This window comes from Ochotona princeps, chromosome 9, assembly GCF_030435755.1.
Source record: "Ochotona princeps isolate mOchPri1 chromosome 9, mOchPri1.hap1, whole genome shotgun sequence".
NCBI classification, from domain to species: Eukaryota; Metazoa; Chordata; class Mammalia; order Lagomorpha; family Ochotonidae; genus Ochotona; species Ochotona princeps.
The window spans coordinates 16783909-16806420 of record NC_080840.1 but is presented as its reverse complement, the minus strand read 5'-3'; the positions used below and the strand labels follow the sequence as shown (position 1 = coordinate 16806420).

General features: G+C 40.4%; 1 protein-coding gene across 2 annotated transcripts in view; it reads right to left on the bottom strand.

Moving 5' to 3' along the window:
• The window catches only part of MRPL13 (mitochondrial ribosomal protein L13), a 41887-nt gene that overhangs the window by 2982 nt on the left and 16393 nt on the right, over window positions 1-22512 (bottom strand). Inside the window, exons 4-6 of one of the 2 annotated variants that reach the window (XM_004580823.3) lie at window positions 21354-21414; window positions 14780-14866; window positions 11247-11368 (exon numbers count right to left, since the gene is read on the bottom strand). In XM_004580823.3, coding sequence (XP_004580880.2) covers window positions 11247-11368; window positions 14780-14866; window positions 21354-21414 — 270 coding nt within the window. The remainder of the gene's footprint in view (window positions 1-11246; window positions 11369-14779; window positions 14867-21353; window positions 21415-22512) is intronic. The other variant, XM_058668519.1, reaches the window with a different exon arrangement.

Below are 22512 nucleotides of genomic sequence, written 5' to 3'. Positions count from 1 at the left end.
AAAGAGAAAAATCTTCCATCTGCTGGTTTACTCCCCAAATGGATGCAATGGCTGGAGCTAAGGCAATCCGAAGCCAGGAGCCAGGAACTTCTTCTGGGTCTCCCATGCAGGTGCAGGGTCCCAGGGCTTAGGGCCATCCTCTGCTGCTTTCCCAGGCCACAAGCAGGGAGTTGGATGGGAAGTGGAGCATCTGGGACACAAACTGTTGCCCAAATGGGATTCCGGCACTTGGAGGTAGAGGATTTAGCCAATTAAGCCATCATGCTGGGCCCCTTTCCTTCTTCTAATGACAAAGAGTCATGCTCTTTACCAGACTCTCAGTTTATTTCCAAGGGGGAGAAACAGAACAATGGCCAGGGGAGTGGAAACTTTAGATGCCAGTACAGTTAAAAACATCACCTCTCACTGGGGGCAATTAGCCCTATGACATGGCTTCATAACTGCGGGAAACACGGGGGCTTTCTATTCAATATGGTTACATTTCACACAAACAAACAAAAGCAAGCATACACATAACTCTCCTGGATTCCTTACTCCCACCAACTAGAAGGAGATCCAATGACAGTACAATCAAGGGAGGGCAGGGGTATTTACTTTGGTACTTCTCAAACTTGAGTTGCCCACCAATCATGCTCTTGAGCACAGGCTGAGATTTCCCCTTGCCTATGTGTGGAAGGGTTCGCCATCCTGCCCTCCTAGAAGCTCTCCTGGGATGCGATGTTGGCTCACTGCTAGCACTGACTAGTGTGGGCTCACAGCACACTTCAGATGCAGCAACAACTGGTCAGAAGGGCCGGAAAGTAAAGAAGCACTGTTTGGTGGAATTCGCTTCTATGGCAGTTCCCAACCAGAGCACTTTGATAATAGGCAATGTCATGTTTTATTGACAGAATAATATCTATGCTTTTAATAATGATAATAACCAAATGAAGCTGTATACTGAATTAGTTTGGTGTCATCAAGAAAAGATTAAATTTTAGTTCAAGCAGTTTTTTTTTTTTTCAAGCAGTTTTATTACTGAGTAAATTTCTCCGTATATAGATTCTTTAAAATTGGTAACATGGGGCTGGACTTTCAACATAGCACTTAAATCTGCCTGACGTGAGCATCCCATATTGCAACTCTGGTTTGAGTCCTGTGAGCTCAGCTTCTAATATAGGTCCCTGCCCATGTGTGGGCAAGGCAGAAGATAGAAAAGTGTCTGAATTCGTGCAGCCCATGTGGGAACTGGTGCAGAGTTCCAGGTTCCTGCATCATTTTTCATTCAATATATCTAACCCATTCATTATGCGAATTATTAAAACCAAGAAACCTCATATAACACTATGGATGCTTACATTTTGAAATTTTAGCAAAATGGCTTTATTTTGCATTAGAGGGTTAATGAGTTAATTTAAATATGTCCATTTTTTTAATAGATTCTTTTTCCAACAGAATGAAGTTTCAGGATATAGAAATGATGGTCAACAAATTTCTATCATCTTTAAAATGGGGTCATTTAAAATAATTCACCTTTTGACTTCAGGAAAAAACTTTTAAGGGTTTTAGATTTAACTATAAAATGTAGGCAAAAGTCCATGCAGTTGTGTATAAAATGAAACATAAAGCTATAAAGCAAATGGTGTATATTACAGTTCAATTTGTGACACCTAATAGTATTTGTCTTGTTAACGTAACTTAATTTTAAAGTACAAATGCATTCATATATCTGTTTCAAATCTAAGAAATAGGGTACAATTAATTCTAGAGAAATCTCAAAACTATTTTATTCTTCCTTTGGTCTTAAGTCTTCTCCTATTTAAATATCTCTTAATGCTTGCTTCACAAAATATGCAAAAAGACGAAAATAAAATGGAAACAGTCAATTAATCTTAAAAACAATTAAAAGTCAGTTTGAGTGAGTGCTAGGTCATTTCTCCTGAGTGAATGGAAGTAGGAGAAACCACTCCAGGCAGTCTGCTCTAAAGACGTCAGACGCTCAGGCACAGGGAGGTGGAGCAGAGAGGCTTCACAGCCATTTGGACAGGCACTGGAACAGCATCCTGATCAGAAAACATTCAGAGTAAGTGCTCTCAAAAACAAAACATCTAGAATGTTTAAAGACTTTTTAAAATTAAATGATCAGTGTTTTCAATGGATATGCACAGAATTGCCATTGTATTCAGTAATTATTTATTTGGTTAGAATCTGCATGGGAAGGAAAGAATCTTGACTGAATTTGAACTGTAATACTGCAACTAGGTGGAGGAATCCACCAGGGGGGAGGGCACGGGGAGGGGTGGGGGTCCCAGAGCCTATGAATCTTGACTGAATTTGAACTGTAATACTGCAACTAGGTGGAGGAATCCACCAGGGGGGGAGGGCACGGGGAGGGGTGGGGGTCCCAGAGCCTATGAATCTTGACTGAATTTGAACTGTAATACTGCAACTAGGTGGAGGAATCCACCAGGGGGGAGGGCACGGGGAGGGGTGGGGGTCCCAGAGCCTATGAATCTGTGTCACATAATGCAATGTAATTAATTAAAAAAAAAAAGAATCTGCATTGGTCAGGACTTGTCAATCAACTAACTTCTGTTGTTTAAGCTTATGTAAGGCTGAGTTTTTAACAACCACTGCTGATGTGTTCAGATCCAAAACAGTTTAGAATGACTAAGCTGAGCAAAACTTAGCCCTGGAAATACTGAGAGTTAGAGTTGAAACTAATACTGAGCTGGTGGAACTGCGTGGGAAAGTTGGAAAGTAACCTTGCTCCCAAATCGAGCTAATAACTTTTGACCCTGAAGAACAGCAAATTAAGTTAAATCTGGTGGGAAAATGCCACATGACGAGAAATGCATAATATTATGGAAAATTTTAAGCTATCCAAAGATCAACTCCTCATGGGATCGGAAAAGGCAAAAAAACAAAACAAAACAAAACAAAACAAAAAACCAAAACCAAATAAAAACCAACAAAAAACTTCTTGCTTTCTTAAAATTAATTCTCTGATCTGAAGCATATTTAAAAGGCATAGGTAGGGCCTGGTGTGGTAGCATAGTGGTTAAAGTCCTCGCTTTGCACATGACCAGGATGCCATATGGGCACTGGATCTAATACCCGCAGCCCCACTTCCCATCCAGCTCCCTGCTTGTAGCCTGGGAAAGCAGTCAAGGACAGCGCAAAGCCTTGGGACCCTGCACCCACGTGGGAGATCCAGTTTCCATGCTTCTGATTGGCTCAGCTCTGGCACTGTGTCCACTTGGAGAGTGAATCAGTGGTCGGAAGATCTTTCTCAGTGTCTCTCTTACTCTCTATATATCTGACTTTCCAATAAAAATAAAATAAATCTTTAAAATAACAAAAAGGCATAGGTAAAACTAATTTTCTGAGTATTAAATTAAATCTAAGAATTTGTAGATTTGGAGGATTAATAGGTGGCCCATCAGAAAACAGACCTTAACCTTAAGTTTCTGCACGCCTTTAAGCTGCAGACTAAACATGGAGCTCAGTCAGGCCTTCTTCTAATGCTAATATTCCCAGCACCTAGAACCTTGCCTGCCTTTGAAAGGAGCCCAAAGGATCACAGACTAAAATTTTAAATTTAATCACATTTTAAAAATTATTTTTATTATTATCCTTTTATGATAGAGCTCCATAGGCTCATGGGATTTCCCTTATCCCAGATTCAATCCTCCCCACTTAGTTCCCCTATATCATTACTATAGTTCTTCATACACAGTCATATGTCCATCATTGCGGGCACGGACAATGGCAGAGAGTCCAGCATCCTATTGTCAAGATATAGTAAACAGTTTCATTGTAAGTCTATCTTTGTCTTTAAGTAGAGATGCATACTACATTGTATCCTCACATCTGAATATGTTTGTCTCCATTTCACAGCTACTCTACATCCCCTCAAATGAAAAGTCATAATACAAAATCAACAGTAGAAAGAAAAATAGAAATTTACAATGCCATAAAGTTAAATGACATGTTACTAGATATGACAGTCTCCACTACACAGCTACTATACACCCCCTTAAATGAAAAGCCACAAAACAAAATCAACATCGGGAAGAAAAAAGAAATTAACACCACCATGAAGTTAAATAACATGTTACTAAATGACTAGCGTGTAGCTGAAGAAATGAAAATCAAGAACCTTCTTGAAGAAAATGCTACTGTATGATCTAGAAGTCATTGAAGAATTTAATCAGAAGAAGAAAGTGTTTTGAAGAGATGAAACAAACAGAAAACTTCAAAACCCATGCAATACAGTTTCCGCTGATTTTTGTTGGTGAAGTGTGTCTTTTCTACACAACAAATAGATGGGTTTTGTTTTTCAATCCAGTCTACTAATCTATGACGTTTGATTGAGCTTAAGCCATTTATTTTCGGGATTAATATGTATGGGTGGTGCTTTGGTCTTGTCATTTTAGGAATGGGTTGTTCATGGTTTAATCTTCTGTTGTCATTTTATTGGGATGTTCTTCACATTTGCCTTTGGTTTTGTTTGGTGCTATTCCTCTTCTCTGTAAAGAGAACATCTTGAAATATCATTTTTAGGGCAGGTTTGGAAGCAGCAAATTCTTTCAACTATTCTTTACTGTGGAAGAATTTTATTTCATTTTCAAAGACAAAAAAAGCTTTGCTGGATATGTTATCCTGGGCTGACAATTTTTTTCTTTTAGAATCTGGAATATGTTGCTCCATTCTCTATTGCCTATAGAGTTTCCTGTGAGAGGTCTGTGAGTTTAACTGGCATCCCTTTACATGTGAATTGATTTTTTTCATGTGCACATTTAAGGATCTTTTCCTTATGTTCAATTGAAGAGAGCTTGATGATCATGTGTCTTGTTGAAGATTGCTTTTGATTAGGCCTGTTGGGAGGGGAGTTCTGTGCCCCTATTGGATCTTGTTTCCCAATTCTTTCTCTAGATTAGGGAAATTTTCCCTTATAATTTCATTAAATATATTTGTAAACCCAGTTTCTCTTTCTGCACCTTCTGGGACTCCCGTAACTCTTATATCAGGCCTCTTAAAAGTGTCTTTCAATTCTTGAATACTTTTTTTGGCCGGATCCAGCTCTGCTTCCAGCTTTTTGTTTGCTTCCCCTTGATGACAGGAAATACCTTCCAATTCTGAGATTCTTTCTTCTGTTTGCTATATTCGATTTTGGAGACTCTCGATTGTGCTTTTAATTTGCTCTACTGTGTTCTTCATTTCTGATATATCAGCCTGATTTGCTTTCTTGCTGCTACTGCTTGTGTAAAATATTCTTTAAATTCTTTGAACTCTTGTATGTGCTTCTCATTGCTGATTAGAAGCTTTAAAATGAGTTTTCTGAATTCTGTGTCCCCTATTTTCTCAATGTCTTCCTCAGTGAACTCTGAGGTTGGCATAGGGTTTTGCTCCTTTGTAGGGGAGTTTTCAGTAATATTCATTGAGCCTTTGTCTCTTCGTTTGCTCTTGCTCACTGTGTTTCTGGGTAGCAGAGTCTTCTCCTTGGGGCAGGTTTCTAAGCTGTATCACCCACAGGTCTGCAGTCTGATTTTACTTATTGCAGTTGGTACGCAACTTTTTGCTTGCAGTCAATTGTGCCACTCCCTCCAGCGAGTTCCAGGTCTGGGTTCTTACGTTAGATTTCCACAAAGAACCCCGTAGCCCCAGCTCCTGGCTCACCACTCTCCACCTCCTGTGACACTGTGCTGAGGCCTCACCATTGTGTGTACAACCTTTCTCCCACTTCCGGTTGAAGCAGGCCCCAGGATTAGAGACACACCAGGTGTCCTATATAGTTAGGTTGTTGGTGGCACTGATCTTGTCGGAACCTGTTGGACGTTAGGTCCGGGTGCCACAGGGACCTATTCTGACCTGTATGATGCCACAGTGAGTATTTTCCTGTGGGACCAGTGCAATCCACGTAACTCAGTGAGTTCTCACGAGCTTATCACATGCGCAGTTCACTGTTGTTCCCTGCACTCCTAAAGCTTTTGTCACAGAGTACAAAATGGCGCCTGCCGTACCACTACTAGAGTTCTTGATCTGCTGGCTGTCAGGTCTGAGGGCTACCCAGACCTGTCTTGGGTGGAACCTGTAGAATGCCACGTTGCTGCAGTTCACTGAGTCAGAAATGAGTTCACTCCCAGCTCTGTGTATGCTCAGTCCTTTCCCTTGCCTGTGTCTCTTTACGCAAAATGGCACCCAATTTGGATCTAGGGGGCTAATTGGGCTATGAAATCCACCCTGTTCACGCACTGTCTGTCTGTGATCTGCTGCTCTGTCTCTACTCCTGGTCAAATCAACCCCAGTTCTTTGTTGGGTTCACCTCCCAAGCTCCCAGTGAACATCCCTTCCCACCTGGTTTCTGGTGGAGTTCCGGCTGCTGGTGGAGTTCAGATCGCCATTAGCTGAATGCTGCTGGAATATTGGTCACTGCAACAGCACACCATTGTGTCCGCTGCTTTCCTGTGTCTGTCAGTCTCCAGGTACCCCTCTGCTGTTGTTCTGTCCTCTCCTATTTCCTGGAATGTGTCCTCTCTGCTTCATTCTGATTAAATATTTCTCCGTTCGTTTCAACATGTCCTTACCCCATTCTGCCATCTTGATTCTCAAATTTAATCACATTTGAAGGAAGCAAATTTCAAATCCCATCCTGGCTATCCTCATTCCTCCCTGCTTCATCCTTTCCACCCTTCCTGCCTTTTCAGACACATTTGTCAACACACTCTGGAATAACGTTTAAGCACCAGGGATGTGGCTTTCATGATAAGCAAACAGCTATTTTTATGCATTCAATGATATCTAGACTTTCCATGCTTAATATCTCTACAAGGGCCCGAGTTTAGCTTCAAATAAAGCATTTTATTTTAATAAATAAAGCTTTAACACTGAGGTATAACAATATAAAACAATTCACCTCAGAAATTTTCCAAATCTCAAAGGCTTTCCAAAGAAAAGCTCTCCTACTTTTAAAATTTGAAAATAATAATTAAAAAAGCTTTAAATAATCCAAGTTTTATTTTCGGCTCACATAGTAAACATTTTCAATGCAACAGAAGCATCGTAATTTCTATGACTGGGCTTTATAATATATTGGGAACATTGCAAAAATTATGAATATGATTATTCCTAGTATTAACTTGACCACTTACATGCCACAGTTTCAGGCAACAAGAGTATAAAAAGAAAGGATAATGATCATGCTATTTCTTCAAAGAAATGGAGAAGCAAATTCTATGTGCAAACCCCACAATCACACCACCTGCACACGCAAATACATTCACACTACCAAGAAACATGAATAGTAATACATTAGATATGACTGCTAATTTAACAAGTCCAATGAACAGGCAATACTACTGATATGGGAAATAGTTTGAATTTAACAATATGTGTTTATAGTTCTGGGTGGCAGGAGAGCACAGCTGGATTTCTCCTAAGGAGCATGGCATTTTGTTATCAGAAAGATAAAACTTCCAGTATACTAAGACTCCCATTTTTAATGTATTTGGTTGTATAACAAATATTTTAACTCTAATTCTAAAGTATATAGCAATTAATACTAAAATTTTTTGAACTGGGAAATGACCAAAATGTTGTAACCCAACAGGACTCCATTTGAGGCTACTGACATTTAAGTTTAATTAAGGTAAAATAACAGTTCCTGGGTCACACTAGCCATCTTAGTGTAAGTCCTGAAGAGCCACCCTTTTTTTTTTTTAAAGATTTATTTTTATTGGAAAGTCAGATATACAGAGAGGAGGAATGACAGGGAGGAAGATCTTCCATCCGATGATTCACCCCCCAAGTGACCACAATGGCCGGTACTGCGCCAATCTGAAGTCAGGAGCCAGGAACCTCCTCCAGGTCTCCCACACGGGTGCAGGGTCCCAAGACTTTGGGCCATCCGCGACTGCTTTCCCAGGCCACCTCAGCCCATAAGCAAGGAGCTGGATGGGAAGCAGGGACGCCAGGACACAAACTCGCACTCATATGGGATACTGCCATGTTCAAGGTGAGGACTTTAGCCACTAGGCCATGACACTAGGCCTAACGAGCCACTTTTGACTAGGAGCTATGGTAGTTGGAACTCAGATACAAGCCTGCTTTTTCTTTCTTTCCATTCTGGAAGTTATTATAGATAGCTCTATTGGATGATGCTAAACGATCATCTACTTATTGGATAGCAAATTCAGGTTAACCACAAAATGACTAATTTTTCCTGTCACATACTTTTCATGTGATAAACACTAATAGGGCTAGACATCAGTTCTATTGTGCAAGAAAACAGTAGACTGAGTGATTTGTTGCATTATTATGAAAATATCATATAATGATCTATCCTCTGGCTTCAGTTAGAGCAGTCACTGTATTACTTAGAGGACAGAAGTTATCGCAAAGCTATGTGAACACTGAAGAGGAACGATTCCAACCTGACAAAGCGTACAGGAAATGTGTGCTGTCTAATGCAAACTCCTGCCAGAGGGAAAACTGGGAGGAAAAATATAGGCGAGGAAAACCCATTTCAGAGCAGTCACTTAAAAATGCTTCAAGTGGCTCTAAGTTCCTCCAAAAGTTTCTTTAAAATAACAATAAACCAAGTGTTCCAAATCTATTACTAAAATCAAGGCACTTAGCTTCTCATTTGTTTTACAATGAAGCAGGAACTATTGAGTAAACTGAACATTCTTTTTTTTTTTTTTAAGATTTTTTTATTGTTATTGGAAAGCCGGATATACAGAGAGGAGGAGAGACAGAGAGGAAGATCTTCCATCCGATGATTCACTCCCCAAGTGAGCCGCAACGGGCCGATGCGCGCCGCTCCGATGCTGGGACCAGGAACCTCTTCCAGGTCTCCCATGCGGGTGCAGGGTCCCAAAGCTTTGGGCCGTCCTCGACTGCTTTCCCAGGCCACAAGCAGGGAGCTGGATGGGAAGTGGAGCTGCCAGGATTAGAACCAACGCCCATATGGGATCTCGGGGCTTTCAAGGTGAGGACTTTAGCCACTAGGCCACGCCGCCGGGCCCAAAATGAACATTCTTAACAGTCCTCTGACTATAGTCACACTTAATACACACAGTTATGAATGGTTACTACATTACTATACAGCTCAGTTTGACTGATTTACAACATATTTTGGAATATTCATGATCTACAATTTTAATGCATTTATGTGATTATCATATATTTGATAAAATCACACCTTTGGTACTTCTGGTTTAAAAAAGGTAACACATCTCTCTTGATTAGAAATCAGATGCTTTTAGATTGGTATTTCTGTAAGAATTACATATGACCCACTTACTATATTCATAGAGCTTCTTTTAGGAAGGTAAGCTGCCAAAACATAAGGACTTACATGTTTTTTCATAATATAACTTGCAAAACTAAATAATTGAGAACTGTGAGAATATAAACTAGCAAAACCCTAGTAAAACCATTATGGAAGACACTATGGAGATTTCTCAGAAATTTGAAAAATATTTTACTATACTAGCCAGCTATTCCACTCCTGGGAATTTACCTAAATGAAATGAGGTCAGTACACAAGAGTTACATGTACCCTCATGTTCACTGCTGCTCAATTCACAATCGCCAAGGTACAGAAGTGAACCAGGTCTCAATCACAGATGACTGGATAAAGAATAAACACACACACACCCATTATGGAATACTACTCAGCCATAAAAGATAAAATCCTGTCTCATCACAAAACAGATGTAAATGGAAACCATTATTATCACCACTTAAGAATAGCATTTGGCCAGTTATGGGTACTTCCTGCAACAAGGGCCCTCCAGCGCAGTGACCAGCAATGTGATGTGGGGACCTAGTCACACTAAGACTGAGTCCTTAATCTAACACTTAGAAAGATCTAATCTTAGGTAAGTTAATTCATCTTGATTCTTATTTTCTGTATGTTTGAAAAATAGGGATAAACTAACTCATTCATTTGCCCTGAGGCTCCTAAGCACTTGTTATTTTTATTACTGCAATTACTCATAGGATGCAAAGATATAAAATGAATTATTTTGGGCAGTGATAAATGCTGTGAAAAATGAAAAGTGTTGCTTGGTTTCTTGTAGAAATTCTTTCATAAAACTGTTAAAAGGATATTGTAAGTCTTCACAAATTTATTCCATAAGTACTTGCTAAGTGCCTACTTAATGTACTAGGCAGAGAGCTCAGAGCTAAACAAGAGATAAATGTAGTTCCCTCAAGAAATCTAGTATGGGGCCCGGCAGCGTGGCCTAGCGGCTAAGTCCTCGCCTTGAAAGCCCCGGGATCCCATATGGGCACCGGTTCTAATCCCGGCTGCTCCACTTCCCATCCAGCTCCCGGCTTGTGGCCTGGGAAAGCAGTTGAGGACGGCCCAATGCATTGGGACACTGCACCCGCATGGGAGACCCGGAAGAGGTTCCAGGTTCCCGGCTTCGGATCGGCGCGCATCGGCCCGTTGCGGCTCACTTGGGGAGTGAATCATCGGACGGAAGATCTTCCTCTGTGTCTCTCCTCCTCTGTGTATATCTGGCTGTAATAAAATGAATAAATCTTAAAAAAAAAAAAAAAGAAATCTAGTATGGGACATTGACCAGATAATCACATCAATGTTTAATTACTTAAGATGAATTTAGTGAATGAAAAGGAAAGTGTTGGATGACACTGCATAAGAGGACACCTAAGCCAGTCCAAGCGTTACGGCGTGTCATGGCTTCCTGCTGCACCTGCGCAGGCCAGGCAGAGCAGCCTGCAGCAATCAGATGGGAGGCAGCAGCTCAGATCTTCGCAGCTCTATGGGCTATAGGACAACCGCATCCAGGAGAGCAAAAAGGTTTCGTTTTGTTTTTCTACTTGTTCAATTCCAGAATGAATAACTTTTCATTACATGATATTCTTGGTTTATGAAGCAATCTGGAAACTGGAAATCATTTTCTTTTAGGTTAATGACAATTAACTGAATTATTTATCATGCAAAGGGACTACAGGCAATCCAAGTAAAGCCATCTTAAAAAAGTAACTGACAACTAGAGGCATCTAAAAACATTCTTGAACTTATGCAAACAGGCTGAGGCATACATAATTTTGGTTCTAATATCTATATGTAGAATTTACTTAAAGGTAGTAGTTGCTGAGTTTCTACGAATGAAAAAAAAATATTTCATTCTTCCTATTTCCAAGGTTCTTATCACTGAGGAAACAGGCTACCAAATTGAACCTTACAAACAAAAAAGAAGAAAGCCAGGAAACAGAAAGGAAACACTTACGGAGACCATACTCTTGGGAAAGCCTCTATTTCTTCTTGTGTGTATTCATCAAGACGTTTAGGTACTTTGCGTGGCTGAGGAAGTTCTTCCACTAAATTTTTCAGAATATCTTCTGGAATATTCTACAATAAAAAATTAAGCTTAATTTTCTCAGAATATTTCTCAAGAATGTATCAATAATATTAGCAAATGTTTAGGAATAACAAGCCAAAGAATGCTAGGATGGGCCTTTATCCTAATGGTTCAAACAATGGCTGGAATACTACAGCCCATACACGAGTGCCTGTGAAAACAAGCCAGTTCTAGTCAAGAGTCCAGCTTTGTTGTAATGAACACCTTATGAGGCATTAAGTGGTGGCCCAGGTAGTTGGCTCCCTGATACCCAAGGAGACTTGGCCTAACCTCCTAGCTTCAGCTTTGGCCTGGCCCAATCTCAGCCACAGTGGGAATTTGACAAGTGAACCAGTGGGGGTTGGGGGACTCTGTCTCCTCTAAATATCTCTCTGACTCTCAAATAAACAGAATAAACAAAACAACAACAATATAAAAGGTCAACAACTACGGCAGAATCTTAAAAACAAATAATTATAGAATCAGGAAACTAATCTTTAAAATGAACAAAACCTGTATAAATTCCCCCAAATTCATTATAACAATGTACTACCTCTTTTTAGAAAAATACTATTTTGTTTATTCCTCCCTGCCATGGTTTATTCTCAATCTTTTCATCTGATGGGTGCAGGAACTAGGGCTACTGTATCCAGACTCACTACCTTAATCTATGCCCCAGGTTGCTGCTAGAAAAAAAAACTTTAAATGATCTTACAGTCATTTACTTCACTGTGAAATGTTTATTGAATTTCTTACCAGAAATTGTGCCAAGAATGTAGAGAAAAAAAATCAGATCATAACTGCAGCAATGTCCCCACTCCGCGCTGGCCTCTCCAATGTGACTTCCACACACGTATGGCTTCTTACTTTTAACCTCCTCACTTTTCATGGTTTTGGTTTAAACCCAAACCCTTGTGCCTTTATTAAGAGTACTCCTTCTGCTCAGAACCACTTTTACCCTATTATATATGCAAATGTTCAGAAAAATGAAAACCTGGAAGACCGACTTGGCATAGCAGGCATAATGGACTGCAATAGGGGGACACTGGAAAACAGTTAAGTGGCTATTTCAGCAATCAAATTAAAATGTGAAAATCTGAATGTCGGTAAAGATAAATCAGTTAAAGAGTAAAGCAAGACTCTGAAAAGTAATTTAAAAGAAGAAAATATAAGAATCAGAGTAAATAAAGGAAACAATGAAATAAAGAGCATAGGTAACCAATGATAAACATTCATCTTGCACCTGTGACACAGAAATATGGCAGTTAGAAAAATTCTATTTTGAGACTCCAAGACAAATTAGTTTGGGAAACCCTATTGAAATAATGGTAATGTGCCAATATGGGAATATCCTATGGGTGTTTTTACAAGGAGAGTCAGTAAGATTTCCTATTTTCCTTACAGATGTTTTCAAAAAGATTATCATATATCAGATCTCTTTACAGAGAGTAACACTGCAATTTCAAATCAAACATTTGGCAAAAGATACGGCACCAAAGAAGAAAGTTTTGGCCCCTTAGGAACCTTCAGTATATTTTAAGAATAAAATACAATTTTATAGTAGCTTTAGAATCACAGAATTCTACTATATTAATTCTAAAACCCCAGAGAGCAAACTTTTTTTTATAGTAGTTTAAAGACTTAAAATGGCTATTACAATTATGGCTCAGATTGGCTCAGCCCCTATCACTACATGCAACAGTGTTGACCACATGGCTTCTCACTGAAAAGTACTATAGCGAGATGCAAAATGCCTTTCCCCGGCTCCGTCACGTCCTCAATTCAAATCTGTCAGTATAACTACACAAAAACAGGACAGGAGAGAATGTCTGAACAACCATGTACTGTTAAGACACCTGTTTTACTTATGAAGGGGCCTACCTGGGATTTAGAATTTTACTAAAATGTATGATATTACACATTTCTTTGGGTAATTATTAAACAAATCCTTGGTTATGTTTAAAGACAACTATATATACTGTTTTATGATATTACACTAAAAACCTCAGTGCTTAAAATAGCATGATGGCAATAAAGAAAAATGTTTAATTTTTAAAATTACTTTTTAGCTAGCTAAATTTTGAATAGGAGAAAAATCTAAAGGTAACTTATAGAAAATAATTAGCAAGAAGAATTATTAATAAATCATTTGTGGAAGTTTCACTATTGGTCAAATAAAAGAGTGGATTCACTTAATTTTTTTCCCATAAGTTGGTAAAATTATCCATAAGTACTGCAATATAAGAGGAGCTCTTATCATAACTTCTGTCAAACCAAAGTAGTTATCACGGGGCCGGCAATGTGGTGCGGCGGTTAAGCTACTGCCTCGGACGTTGGCATCCCCTATCAGTGCCGGCTGAAGTTCTGGCTGCTGCACTTCTTTCTCATTTAGCTCCTAGCTAATGCACCTGGGAGGGTGGAGAAAGATGGCTTGAACGCCTGGGCTCCAACCACCTGTGTAAGAGGCTCAGCTGGAGTTGTTGGTTTGTTTTGTTTTTTAAGATTCATTTTACTTTTTTTTTAATTTGGAAAGTCAGATATACATAGAGGAGAAGAGACACAGAGGAAGATATTCCATCCACTGATTCACTCCCCAAGTGGCTGCAACGGCCAAAGCTGAGCCAATCTAATGGCAGGAGCCTGGAGTTTTTCCCTCGGGTCTCCCACGTGGGTAAAGGGTCCCAAGGCTTTGGGCCATCGTCGACTGGCCAAAGGCAGGGAGCTGAATGGGAAGCAGGGCCACCAAGATTCAAACTGGTGTCCATATGGGATCCCAGTGCATGCAAAGCGAGGACTTCAGCCGCTAGGCTATTGTGCCAGGCCCAGGTAACAACTAAAACTTTTTTTTTTGAAGTAGCTATTAAAATGAAAAGCCAGAATTTAGAGGTTTTATTACAATAAGGGATGGTGTGCACTGATCATTACAATACTAACACCTGTGTTTGTGTACATATATGTTCACTTTAAAATACAAATAAGGGATCGGCATTGGAGTAGCACTTGATACATTAGTTGGAATCTCAACATCTTTGATTAAACCACATGGATTAGGGTCCCAGCGCTGCCTCCCACTCCAGCTTCCTGTGAATGCAGACACAGGGAAGTACCAAGTGGTGGTTGAAGTGGTTGGGTCTCAGGCATCCACAAGACAGACACGGATTGAGTGTCTAGCTCCTTGTTTGAACAGACCCACTTCAGCTGTTACAGATGTGTGGGAAATAAACCAGAGAACAGGAAATGATTCTGTTTTTCCCTCTCTGTTTCTTTGCTTAAACAAGTAAGATAAAAAAATAAAAAAATAAAAGAAATTTAGAAGTTGACATAATTATTAAAAACAGCTCTTCAGCAATTATTTAAGAATCAGAAAAAAATATTTAATTGGAAATTTAGGACGTTTATTTCATCAGCAATTACTGACTTACATCATCGGGAAAAAGATGTAGTCGTTGCATCATTGTTCTTCTGTGAAGGTTCTTGGGCAGCATGCCATAAATGGCCAATTTTACAATCTGAAAAATAGGTATACTTACAATTAACAAGAAAATTATGACTCAGAGTAAAAAGAAGGCGAGCAGAGTGGTGGTGATGGAAGTAGGTGGGCAAGACCGAGCAGGAACACGGGACAGAGAGGATACAGACGTGGAGCAACACAAGAGGGGCTTATTAATCACCACGTGACGACTTTCTTTAGGCTCTATTTGTTTTACAGTTTATTTAGAAAAAGAAAACAAGAAACAAGTTAAAACTAATCTGTGTTTGAGTATGTGGCAATTCTGGATAGACTAAGAAGAAATTCTCTACGAATAAACAAGAACCTGTGGCTAAAATAATTTATCACATGCTGAGAACAACCTATTTCCTCCAAAAGAAGATCAACATTTTTTCAGCTCTTACAGCTGTGAGAAGCAGGTTTACAACAACAGCAAATGTCTAAAATGTAATGAAACTGTGTATAGTGATCAGTGCATTATATTTCAGAAATATCTTATTTACAATGCTGTGAAGTAGGTTATAACAGCTCCAATTCACGGCAAAGAGCAGACTTACTGCACTTCAAGCAATGTCCCAATTTCATGTGTCTACTAAATGGGGTACGGGAATTCAAACCAAGAAATCTTTCTTCCAGAGCAGACACGTGCATTCACCCCTATAATATGCCTCACTTCAAGAACCCCTCCCCACAACCAAGTCCCAAGTCCCTTCTACCCAGCACATCCCCTCCCAAGACAGGAAGTCGTTCTGTGGTTCACTCTTTCCTTCCAAGGCTACACCTGCTGCCACCTGCTGCTAGTCTGCATGACTTCTCTGCACCAGTTAGGAGAAGGCCACACTGTGTCTCCCAGAGCTCGCCAATTCTGAGGGTCACCCGGTTTATAACAAATACAGAAAATACACAGTGAGCCCTGCATAAAATCACCAATAGAAATTTCTGAAATTTTTACTCAGAAATAGGAATTTCTGAAATGGTACATTGGGTTTTATCATCTGTACTATAATTTTACGTCTGTTGAAGCTAAGCTCACTAAAATAACACATTCTCACAGGGCTGCCTATAAGAGGACTTCCTATTCCTTTTACCCTTCCATCAAATCAGACTATAATGCTAAGTGAGTGAAGCAGGGCCGCATGGAACTTAATTTTCATGATTTAAAAATATTCAGCTGTAATCACTTAGATTACCGAGTTGATGCTTCCTAAATTCTCTTTTTCAGAGAATGCAAGCATTGTGTGTTAAGTTGGGGCAAACCAGAAAATATGAAAAACTTACATTAACAGACAAGTCCCCTACAAATATATGCAGACAAAAAAAAAAAAAACACAACATAGATACATAATAAAATGATTCTAGCAGTACAGACTTAAGCAAAGTTTTTCAAAAGTCAGGAAGTGGCAAAGCAGATACTATTAAAAACCTTTCTCATCTGAACCCAGGTCTGGCCCTTGGAGCCTGGTAAAGGTGCAGAGGCACCAGCGTGCCTTGTGAGTGCTGGCTCTCCTGGCTGCTCCGCTTCCCACCCAGCCCCCTACCTACGGCCTGGGAAAGCAGCAGAAGATGGTCCAAGTGTTTGGCCCTGCCTGAGCGCCCTCTGAAGAGTGAACCCCCACAACCCCTGTGCGCAGAAGCGCATGCTCCGGATCACACAACACGGCCAGATACTGTTCACAAGCAAACAGTCCCAGCACACGGCTGCTGTGGGCTAAGTCACTGCTTGCCACTCCAGCATCCAGCTTAGAGATGCTGCCTCAAGGCCACCAGCAAATGGAAGATCTCGTTCTTTTTCTCTTGTTCCCACTCTTTTCTCTCTCTTTCACATAAATAAATGCATACTTGAAAAAACAATCTACACTTGATCTTAGCCAAAACGCTGAGAAGCGATTGAAAAAACAATCTATAACCCACGGCCTGAACATCTACTTCACACAAAATATTTCGATTATATGAAAGACAATGTGGAACAAGGAATTACATTGGAAGAGAGGATAGATGAAGGATCTCATAAAGAGACTATGGTCATGAAGATGTGGATAACACACAAGCAAAGGACACAGGGAAAGGGTAGAAGAAAAATATCTATTTGAAATTAGAATATATGTAACTGCAAGAGTCTTTGAAATATTCAACATATCACCTATTTATAAACAATATTCTGATTCTATATTAATAATCAGAAATTTTCATTATAAAAAAATTCTTCAGCAAGTTAGATCTGATAAAGGTCTACTCTTCCAGAAAAATAGTGCCTGAATTGGAAATAAAAAAACTGATTTCTTCCATAAAGACATTCACTTTCGAAATACAAGGTCAAAATTAAGACATAAAAAATTAAAGATCATTTAATGAGGTGATGACTAACAACTTCAATTCTGCAATATTTTCTAACCCTTCCTGGAACATTTTATAATACATTTCAGTCTTTGCTCATTAAAAACAATAAATCTGAAATTTGTGGAAATGTTAATTTGAACTCTTTAATAAGAGCTGGACTATACTGCCTCCTAGTGTATATTTAACATATCTGAATAAAAGAAATTATTTTTAGAAAGTTTTTACATTTGTTTTTGGAATATTTGTTTATTTTTATTGGAAAGGCAGGTTTATAGAGAAATGGAGAGACAAAGACCTCCCCATCTACTGCGCCACTCCCCATATGCTGCAGCAGCTGGAGCTAAGTCGACCCGAAGCCAGGCCTATTCCGGGTCTCCACGCAGGCGCAAGCTCCCAAGGGTTCGCACCATCCTCTGTTGCCCTCCCAGGCCACAAACAGGGAACCAGGTGGAAAGAGGAGAAGTGGAGCAAGAACTGGCACCCATATAGGATCCCGGTGCTTGCAGGGGGCTGTTCAGCCAGCTGAGCTATGGCACCGGCCCTACCACACATATAAACATTATGCAGAAACCATACTCACAGTCAAAATAGGGAACTTGAAATATTACTTATAAAACTGAATGTTAAGTACTTTTTAAGAAGTAATCTTTGAGCATTTTTGGAAAATCGGAGAAATGAATGAAACAAAGTAGTTTGAAACACTGAGTCAGCTTTAATATAACAAAATATCCCTCTCTTTCACTTTGCCAAAAGAAAAAAAAATTAAGCGCTATCCTGAACAAATGTTTGCCTTCTTGAAATACATATTTTTGTCACTTTGGTTAAATAAAAACATTTGATCATGTATGAATACTTTTAAGCGAAAAACTAAAACAGTCTTTGGGCTGACATATGTTATCTGCCCCAGGAGTATCACTCCATAGCCAGGTCTATCCAGAGTTCAGTAAGGGGCCTGGTGCAATGGCTCAGTGCTCAATCTTCGCCTTGCAAGCAATGGGATTCCATATGGGTGCTGGTTCATGGCCCCGCTTCCCATCTTGTGGCCAGGGAAAGCAGAGAGGACGGCCCAAAGCCTTGGGATCCTGCACCTGTGTGGGAGATCCGGAAGAGGCTTCTGGTTTCTGGCTTCGGATCGGTGTAGCGCTGGTTATTGTTGCAACTTGTGGAATAGTCTGTGGACAGAAGATCTTTGTATCTCTCCTTTCTGTAAAATCTGCCTTTCCAAGAAAAACAAACCAAAAATAGAGTTAAATAAGGAAGCACTGAGAGTGCGCAGCATGACAGGGCGACTGCAGTGCTGGTCAGAAACCTGCCCGAGGCTCCTTCGTCCCACATGCTGTGCCGGGTTGGAGTCCTGGCTCTCCTCCTGACTCCCAGATTTCTGCTGTGAGCCTTGGACGTCAGTGGGTGACGGATCCCTGCCATTGTCATGGAAGACCTGGATACAACAGCAGGCAATGGCTTTGACCTAGCTTAGGCTGGAGAGTGAACAAGTGGATAGGGGACGTGCCTGTTTGTCTTCTAAACAAAAGCAGAAACAGGAGACTTCACTTTTACCAGTATCAGAGACTAATATGAATCAGAATTTCAATATATGAGTTAGTGAGTAGGCAATAAACAAATACTGGTAAAACTGTAATACTGTTTACAAAGGTAACGTTGAAGCATGGACTCCTCTGTAGGCAGGAAGAAGGCCAACGCCCCAAGGCAGGGGAGGCCTAAGGACGGCTGTCCTCACGCGGCACCACAGTCCAGGCCCTGGATTTGAAAAAGGTAACGACTGCTACACGAGTAACTTGAAAGACCCTTTCATAAATCTCCCTTTACCTTGAAAAACCACAGCAGAAGTGCACAGTGGAAGACATTTGCAAAAAGACAAAGCATTTGTTGATAAGTAACTACTAATCCCAAGCACAAAATCACAGGTCTTGGAGCTTAAAATCCACCCTCCTTATGGGGTCAAAATCCAGAAAGTCAGAAGGCTTGGTATTCACTTGCCAGAATTATTTTTTAAAGAAATTCACTTTTAACACAGATTCAAAGAATTCCTAGAATAAACTACCAATAAATGTGAGCTTCCCGAGTATCTCAGGCAGACAAAATAAGTAGAAAAACCACAAACACAAGAATCAGATGTGAATGCTAAGAAGTATGTTTATTATGCTGAAAGAAATATGAGGAGCCCAAATATAAAAAGGAACAGAGTTCCACAGGCTACAGAGAAATCTGGAAAAAAAATAAGTAAAAATAAATAAATAAATGAACAAAGTCTCAGGAAAAGGAAAGAAGATTCTAATTGACTGAAAGCAGGAACTCAGGCACTGTGGCATGGTGAGTAAAGCCACCATCAGTAGTGCCGGCACTCCACATGGGCACCAGTTCGTTCCCAAATGCTCCACTTCTGATCCAGTTCCCAGCTTACGGTCTGAGAAAGCAGCAGAAGTTGATTCAGGAGTTGGGCCCCCTTGCCCAGGTGGAAGATCAGGAAGAAGCTCCTGGCTCCTGCATTGATGCTGGCCCAGGGTGGGCCATTGTGGCCATGTGGAAAGTGAACCAGTGGATGGGAGATTTCTCTGTCCTTCTTTCTCTTTCTGTACATCTGCTTTTCAAATAAATAAATAAATAAATCTAAAAAAAAAAGGTGAGAGTAGGAACTCAATAAAACTTAGTCAGATTAGATATTGGTTGAAAGACAGAAAACAGAACCACAAATGTGAAAGAATTACTGAGGACACATTAGAAGACAAGGGAGATAAAGTATTAGTTTACAGGAAATAGAGCCAGCTGGCTGAAGAGAACAAATCGGGGATAAAGAGAGGCAATATCAGAAAACACAAAAGCTAACGAGTTTCCAGAACTGAAACACGGATCCACAAAAACTCTAAAAATTGATGTAATACAAAGCTTTCAGAACACTCGAAGCAAAAATTCATAGACATGGAAGGTAAAATTAGCTCAAAACAGATTTTAACAATTAGAAATATTTCAAGTAATGAGTACATCAAATGAACAAATAAACAAGTTAAATGTAAAACTGGAATAGCAAACAGCATGCTGGATAGTACATAAATATTTAGAAGTGCATACACACATACTTTACCCATGTAAGACTTTCAAGAATTTCATGGAAAATGCATGAGAAAATTATGCATGGATTTTAATTATCTTGCAGCAAAACAAACTCACTTAAAAAATATTTATTTATTGCCAAGTCAGATATATATGAGGAGAGACAGAGAGGAAAATCTTCCATCCGACAACTCACTCCCTAAGTGACTGCAACGGCCAGGGCTGTGCTGATCTGAAACCAGGAACTCTTCCAGGTCTCCCACACAGGTGCAGGGTCCCAAGGCTTTGCCCTGTCCTCGACTGCTTTCCCAGGCCACAAGCAGGGAGCTGGATGGGAAGCGGGGCCACTGAGATCATAGCTGGCACCCATATTGGAACCCAGCATGTTCAAGGTGAGGACTTTAGCCACTAGGCCTCTGCGCCAGGCCCTAAACTCATACTTGAAAAAAAAGATTTAGTTTTATTTGACCAGCAGAGTTGCAGAGCAAGAAAGAAATACAGAGAGGACTTTCACCTGAAAAATCACCCTCCAAATACTGCCATGGCTAGAACTGGGCCAGTCTGTAGCCAGGAACCAGGAGCTTCTTTTGGGTCTCCAACATGAATGCAGAGACCCAAGAAGTTGGGCTGTTCTCTGTTGCTTTCTCAGGCAAATAGCAGGGAGCTGGATTGGAAGTGGAGCAGCGGGGACTTGAACCAGTGCCCTAGGAGATGCTGATGCAGCAGGCAGAGGCTATGAGCCATGGCACCAGCCCTCGAAACTCGTATGTTCAGTTCTACTATTCTAAGAACTTTTAGAAGTACCTTTGTACAGTATTTGTTTTTCCCATGCTCTTCAACGCACCTTCAGTAACTTCATCATTTAAAAAAAAATTATGCAGTTTCTCAAGAAATTAAAAATCATCTGAATTCTTTAACTAAGTACAGTCAACAGAAAACAAACAAACCTGAAAAATGAAAATAATACTTAATAAAACTTACATACTACAGCTAACATAACGCATTTGTAGCCTTGAATACTCTACACTGAAAAAGAATGGAGACTAAAAAATTTGAATCCGTCTTTCACAAATTGTGAATAAAAGTTCAAAGACACTTACTGCCACTGGATCCCGCTGGTGAAGCTCTGCTGCTGTTACTTGTCTAAATCCACCTGGGTAGCTGTTAAAGAACCAGATATGACAAATGTTCACACATATACAGAGATATACACAGAGAACTTGGATGTACTGTTTTATCCCCAAATGCCAGCACAGCTTGGGCTGGGACAGCCTGAAGCCAGGAGCCAGGAACTCCAGCCAGGTTTCCAAGGGATTGCCAGGAACTCATCTGATGGCTCAGTGGATGCAATGGAAGGAAACCAGGCAGTAAGCAGAGACAGACCTGAACCACAGGTGCCACGCTAAGGATGCAGGTATCCCAAGAGGCACCTTAACCTTGCCTGTCAGGAATTATATTCTTAAATTGATCTTTTTATAATAAGAAAACCGTATTAACAGATAAAACGTGGCTTCAAAAAATTTGCCGCTCCCTAGTATCTCAAACGTGATGGTACACTGGATTACGCTGCTGCTTGGTGACACCGGCATCCCGTTTCAGAACACCAACTTGAATCCCAGCTGTGTGTTTCTGGTCCATTCCCTAGCACTGTGCCTGAAAACACAGCAGTAGATGGTACAAGTATTTGGTCCCCTACAACCTGAGCAAAGGGACCAAGATGCAGTTGTGGGCTCCAGGCTGGCTCAACAATATAGGGGTTGTTAAGGGAGCGAACCAACAGATGGAATAGCTCCATCCCTCCTTTTTTTCCCCTCCCCTCTATATTTCAAACACATAAATCATTTTCTTTAAAAACCTTAAAAATTACATAGTAAGCTATTCTGCTGGAAACACTAAAAACAACAATAACAAAACAGAATACAAGCAAATTATAAGTTGGCTGAAAAGGGGTTGATTTTTGAACAGAAGATGCCAAAAGAAACGTGGAGGAGGCACATTCCCAGGGCAGAGCTGGGGAGAAGGTGGCAAGAGACATCCCACAGGAAGAGAGGAGCCGTGGGGCAGAGGGCAGCACCCACACAGCAGTGCGCAGGCACATCACTGTGACCCCACACGCAGGGGTTAAGGAGACCACAGGTTCAGAGGGCAAGCACAGGCTTCGATACCCACTAAGGGAGCAGACACCCTACTAAGCCACCATGTGCATATCAAAGATTAAAGCCATCAGAGGGGAAAAAAACCAAGGGCTTAAACAAAAAC